Consider the following 6,281-nt stretch of genomic DNA (forward strand, 5'->3'; position numbering starts at 1 on the left):
ATTGAAATGCACTTTTCAGAGTGCTTCTGTGGTTTACACCGCACTTTTCCCTGGGAAGCAGATTCTTTCGCTGCTTAGCACTTTGAAACCAAAGTGGTTAGTTTCCTGAATGTGAAGTCCTCCACAAAGCAAGGGGCTGCAACTCTGTCACTTTAGCTGGGAAGCCTACTTCACATACTCAGTGCCCCGACCAGCAGGGCTCATAATTAGCAGAGCTCGAGAAGGGGAAATACCTGGAAATGGGACAAAAGAGGTGCAGAAAGAAGGAGACCAAGCAGAGGTTTATTAAGGTCTCGTTTATTTTAGGCACCGTCAGCATATATAAAGACAAAAAAAAGAGAGGGGGCAATTTTTTGGGGAATTCCAGAGCACACAATTGCTGCAACAGGATGTCTTGAGATAAGGATACCGTTGGCTTCAGAGTGGATCTATATATCACAAGCTGTCACAAGATGTTGCTAGGCGACAGATCATGCCACCTCTCTGCCCAGGGCCGTTGTCATGGGTAACGGCAGGTTCATGCCAGTGAGGTGATTCAGACGTTGACATGGAGGCAGTTATGTTAGGCTCAAAAACAACTCTGAGAGTATATATATTTGGTTCCCTAGATCTCCTCCCTTTTTACAATAATAAAGAAGAGATATATATCATGCAAGCCAGGGATGGAGGCCATTTAGTTTAGAAAGACTATCCCAGGTGTCCTGATCTTGTCAGTAGGCTTTAACCACAGAGGGGGAGTAGAGGCCGGGTCCCCGAGTTCTTTTTGATGCCAATTTTTGGGGAGGGACAGTCACAAACATGTTTTGGACTTTAGGCATCAGCCCCTATGCAACCAAGCTTGCTCCTCAAAGGACCCAGAAAGACAAACAAGTTTGTCTTATCCTTCCCTGGGTACTTTGTCCCAGGCCTCTGTAGGTGCCTATATCCATCTTGGGATATGCCAGCTCTGGGTACTGACAGGTTCCAAAGGAGGTTTAGCAGGACTTAAAGGAGATTATTCCTAGTAGGAGACAGGTGGACAATCCTCTTCTGGATAGCCTTGTTCAATCAAATTGAGGCGATGATAATGAATTTGGATGGACTTAGCTTGCATGGTATCTATCTGCTGTTTGATAAAGGCCATGAGTCTATTAAATAATAGAGGCCCTATAGATAATAATATTAAGAGCCCTAATAAAGGCCCTAGTAAAGGGAGGAGATAAGGCAAAAATCCATTGAGCCCAGTCCAAAAAGGATTTTCATATAATTATTTTCTGCACTTTTCTAAATCTTCCTGTAAGGTTTTAATTTTATCCCTGACAATACCAGACTTATTTGCATAAAAACAACATTGTTCTTGGAGGGAGAGACAGATTCCTCCTTGTTCAGTGGTGAGTAAATCTAAGCTTCTTCTATTTTGAAGGACAACCTCTGCAAGGGAATCAATTTGATCTTGCAGGTGTTGCATAGTTTCATACAAGGTTTGAACATCATCAATCAATTGTCGAGATAATTTAGCATATTTATGTAAAGAGACTCCTAAGCCAGTGGTCCTGGTGCCAACAGCCACAGAGATTCCTAAACCAACCATTAAGGGAATGAGTTGGACTGCTCTTTTAGGTCGTCCAGCTATGAAATCTAAGGTGGATATTGGGACAGGAGTGTCCCCTGATATAATATCAATATTTGGTAAAATAATAGCACTTATACATATACCCATCCAATTTTGAGGTAGAAGAGAATATACATAATTATTACCACAAACAAAAACAGAAGAATTTCCAGAACATAAGGTGGTACGATTAAAAATTTCTTGACAAACAGTATAATTAATAAAGGTAATAAATCCCACATCTATATCATAACTATCATTTAAAGGCAAGCTATAAAGACATATTGGGGTGAAATTATAAGATATGGGAGGTTCTAAGGATACTAAAACAGGGGGAGAGATGGAGCAATTACTTATCTCAAGATCAAAGGTAACCTTAGGCAGAGGAAACGCTAAGGGAATCGGGGGGCCTTGCTTAAGGCAAAACCAACAATCCTGGGCTAAAGAGGGATTAGTGAGATTTAAAAGCTGATGGGTATGGGCCAAAATATCAAGGGTGGCTACATCTAGTTTATCCTCCATACGAGAGTGAATATTGGCTAAGGGATGATATCTAAGGGAAGGGTATTGGGCTTCTATAATTTGATTGATGCGGTCCTTGACATATAATTGTTTGACCTGATCTTGTGGACTGCCTCCATCTGTAATATAGACAGAGGGTGAACGTTGCCAACATACCAGTTGTCCAACTGTCCCAGAACATCCGGCAGTCATGAGTTTATTGGTCTGTCCAAGGACTTGGGGATTAATGGACCAATCACCTCCCAAGACTGCTGATTGTGTCTTAATAAGGGTGGCGGTATAATATGTTTTATTCCCTGAGGCACATTCCTGATAAGACGTATAATAGCTGCTATGTATGGATTCTTTAAATATATTACAGGGGCAAGGGGGGAGTCCCCCTTCCTTTGGTTGAGGGAGTGGCTTAGGTTTAGGGATGCATTGCCATTTAGCATAAGCCCTATTATTATGGCCAACATTGGTCCATGAGTTATGTCCGGCGGGGTCCTTGAGGTCTTTAGCTTTATGTAAGCCACCAAAGTCAAGATAAGCTATTTTATCCCCACAGTCCTGGCTTCAATAGGTCCCTGCGAGGGGGACTGTAAAGAAGATAGAAGTGCCTCCAAGACATTGGCATGGTTTTCCTTGGCGCTGTTGAAGGATGAGACGAGCCTGGTTGGGATCACCAAATCTGCCATAGGAAGCTTCAACGAAGGTCATGAAGATCAAAAGATGGAAATTCATGGCTGAGGTTGTCTTGATTTTGAGGACCTATAAGGAATACAAAGGAAGTCTCAGGGAATTTCATCATCTGGACAGGAGGAGAGGTCATTAATGGAATCTATTTGTTTAATGAGCCTTTCAGGAAGCCATCTGGCAGCATTATTTGATGTGTCATAGATACAAGCATGACCGCGGCCCCAGATAAGGACAGGGTCTGGGCCATTCCAGGTAGCCTTAAGAGGATCTTTCCACATGACCTTAGCATATTCTTTATCAGTTTGAAGGTGCCAAAGGCGATCTGCAGCAGACTTTCCATTGATATCCAAGGTGAGGAAATTAAGGATAAACAAGGCATGACATAAGGTATTTTTTGGAAAACCAACAGCGGGATAGAGAGGAGTTGTTTTTAATTTATGTAAGGTATTTTTGATGGATTGATGGGCTCTTTTGACAATACCTTGGCCCTGTGGATTATAGGGAATACCTATTATATGTGATATCTGTAATTGTTTACAAAAATCTTGAAAATTTTTTCCAGTGTAGCCTGGACCATTATCTGTTTTAATTGTATTGGGCTTACCCATGGTGGAGAGACAGACCAGAACATGAGAGATAACATTTTTAGAAGCTTCTCCTGTTTGAAGAGTGGCACATATAAAGCCACTGAAGGTATCAATAGTGACATGTAGATATTTGAGTTTGCCAAAAGAAGGGACATGAGTAACGTCCATCTGCCAGATTTCATTGGGTATTAGTCCCCTAGGGTTGATCCCTAGGTGGGGAGAAGGCAATTGGGTGACGCAATTTTGGCATTGTTTAACAATTTGTCTAGCTTGTTCTCAGGTAATGTTAAAGTGAAGATGTAAGGTTTGGGCATTAAGATGATGAAGTGTATGGGCCTTTTGAGCTTGGCTAACAGGATCTGGGCTGATTGAGAGAAATATCTGGGTGGCCTTATCAGTTATATTGTTTCCCGCTGTCAAAGGTCCGGGAAGGCCGGAATGTGCACTAATATGTCCAATAAAAAATTGATGATTCCTTTGATGAATTAATTTCTGTAATTCTGAAAAAAGGGGGGTGGCATTGGTGGTGGGCTTAATATAAGGAACTGTTTCCAACAAGGGAATAGAGGAGGCCAAATAGGAACTATCGGTATAAAGATTAAATGGATTACTGGAACATTTTTTGAAAACTTGTAAAACAGCATAAAGCTCTACCAATTGTGCAGATTTATAAGGGGAGGGGGACTTCCAGGTAACATTATCAATAGTGAAGGTGGCAATTCCATTAGAAGATCCATCAGTAAAAATTAGACTAGCATTATTGAGTGGGTGAGGGGAAGTCCTCTGGGGGAATGTTATTGGATGGACCTTAAAAAACTGGAGTAACCTATCAGCAGGATAATGATTATCAAGGACGCCAGGGAAGGCAACAAGGGATATAGTCCATTCTTCATCATTTTGCATTAACCATGATATTTGGGTTGATGAATATGGAAGAATAATTTTATCAGGTTCTTTACCAAATATTTTTATGCTTTGTTCCCTAGCCAATTGTAGAAGCTTAGCTACCCTTGAAATATAGGGGGGAAGTGGGGGGAAGTGGGCAAATGAATCTTTCTGGGGGGAAGTGGGCAAATGAATCCAAAGAAGTTGTGCTTTTTGCCAGAATAATCCTGTTGGCGTATGTGAGGTTGGAAAAACAATAAAGGAGAGAGGCTCTTTATAGGAAATGAAGGTAATAGCTTGTTTTTGAATAGCTATTTCTACTAATTGTAAGGCTTTAAGGGCAGGGATATCCAATGATCTGAAGGAATTGGGATTGGAATCTCCCTGGAGGATATCAAAAAGGGGTTTTAATTCTCCTGTGGTCAATTTTAAATAGGGATGGAGCCAATTGATATTCCCCAATAATTTTTGGAAATCATTAAGGGTCTTTAAATGATCAGTCTTAAGATGTATTTTTTGGGTAAAGATTTTATTGGCAAATAATTCAAATCCCAAAAAGAAGTAAGGAGACTTAAGTTGAATTTTATCAGGAGCTATTTGTAGTCCCAGGGCAGTAAGGGCCTGAGACATCTCTTGTGAACATGTAAGGAGGGAATCATTATTAGGACCAGCTAGGAGGATATCATCCATATAATGTATGATATAGATAGAAGGCCATTTTGTCCTGAGGGAGTCAATTGCCTGAGCAACAAACTTTTGACATAATGTAGGGCTATTAGCCATGCCTTGAGGGAGAACTTTCCATTGATATCTAGGCATAGGTCCTTCAAAATTAGTGACAGGTAGGCTAAAGGCAAAGCGCTTGCGATCTTCAGGGTGGAGGGGAATATTGAAAAAACAATCTTTGAAGTCAATGATTATTTTAGAATATCCTATTGGGATAGCTATGGGGGTGGGTAACCCAGGTTGAAGAGCCCCCATGGGAATCATGGTTTTATTAATTTCTCTCAAATCTTGGAGTAATCTCCATTTTCCAGTTTTCTTTTTAATGATAAAAATTGGAGTATTCCAAGGAGATGTGGTAGGTTCAATATGACCAGCAGCTAGTTGTTCCTGCACTAACAAGGTAGCAGCTGATAGTTTTTCTGAAGAGAGAGGCCATTGATCAACCCACACTGGGGAGTCATTTTTCCAAGAAATTTTATAGCATGGGGAGCAGGCATGTCAATGGCCATTAGGGAAAATTTTTAAAACCTATTCCAGTATGATCAGTTTTTGGCTCAATGAGAAGGGATTGAGTTATTCCTTGTGAGTTCTTTCCTAATCCTTGTCCAGGGAGAAATCCTTGTTTTAACATTTGGTGGGTAATAGCCTCATTAGGGCTACACATAAAAAGCTGCATTTGGGATAATATATCACGTCCCCATAAATTAACAGGTAAATCAGGCACAACATAAGGTTGAAAGGTTCCCTGATTCCCTTCAGGATCAATCCAGTGCAAGATTTTTGAACTCTGTAGGGGGTTTGTGGATTGACCAATACCCTGTAGATGGGTGACTGAAGCCTGCAAAGGCCAAGAAGGAGGCCAGTATTTTTGGGATATTATAGAGGAATCAGCACCAGTATCAATGAGGCCCTCAAAGTTTTTTCCCTCTATTTTTAGTTTTAAAATAGGCCTATTGGTGGAGATCTGTTGAATCCAAAAAGCATCGGAATGTCCGAAGCCTTGAGGACCCCTTTCTGATTTGGGACAGGAGTAGTAGGAATGAAAGGAATCCAAAGGGAGCAGGATTAATTGAGCAATTCTTTGTCCCAAATGAACAGTGAGCGGCCCAGAAGGGGCTGTGGCTAAAATTTTTATTTCACCAGTATAATCATTATCTATTATTCCAGGGAGAACATGAAGTCCCCGTAAGGCTGAGGAGCCTCTGCCTAATATGAGGCCAAAGGTATTGGGAGGTAGGGGACCATAAACACCAGTGGGGAGAATTTTTATACCTTCATCAGGGGGTATAATA

At 41.1% G+C, this 6,281-nt stretch overlaps 1 protein-coding gene across 1 annotated transcript in view; it reads right to left on the minus strand.

The window, feature by feature from the left end:
* Nucleotides 1-296: 296 nt before the first annotated feature.
* The window catches only part of LOC109117484 (syncytin-1-like), an 8,438-nt gene continuing 2,453 nt past the window's right edge, over nt 297-6,281 (minus strand). The window contains 1 exon segment of the mRNA XM_019204923.2: nt 297-2,863. Coding sequence (XP_019060468.1) covers nt 1,001-2,305 — 1,305 coding nt within the window. The 5' untranslated portion in view covers nt 2,306-2,863 and the 3' untranslated portion in view covers nt 297-1,000.

The sequence above is a fragment of the Fukomys damarensis genome, unplaced genomic scaffold (assembly GCF_012274545.1).
Source record: "Fukomys damarensis isolate Sample0158 unplaced genomic scaffold, DMR_v1.0_HiC HiC_scaffold_16, whole genome shotgun sequence".
NCBI lineage: Eukaryota > Metazoa > Chordata > Mammalia > Rodentia > Bathyergidae > Fukomys > Fukomys damarensis.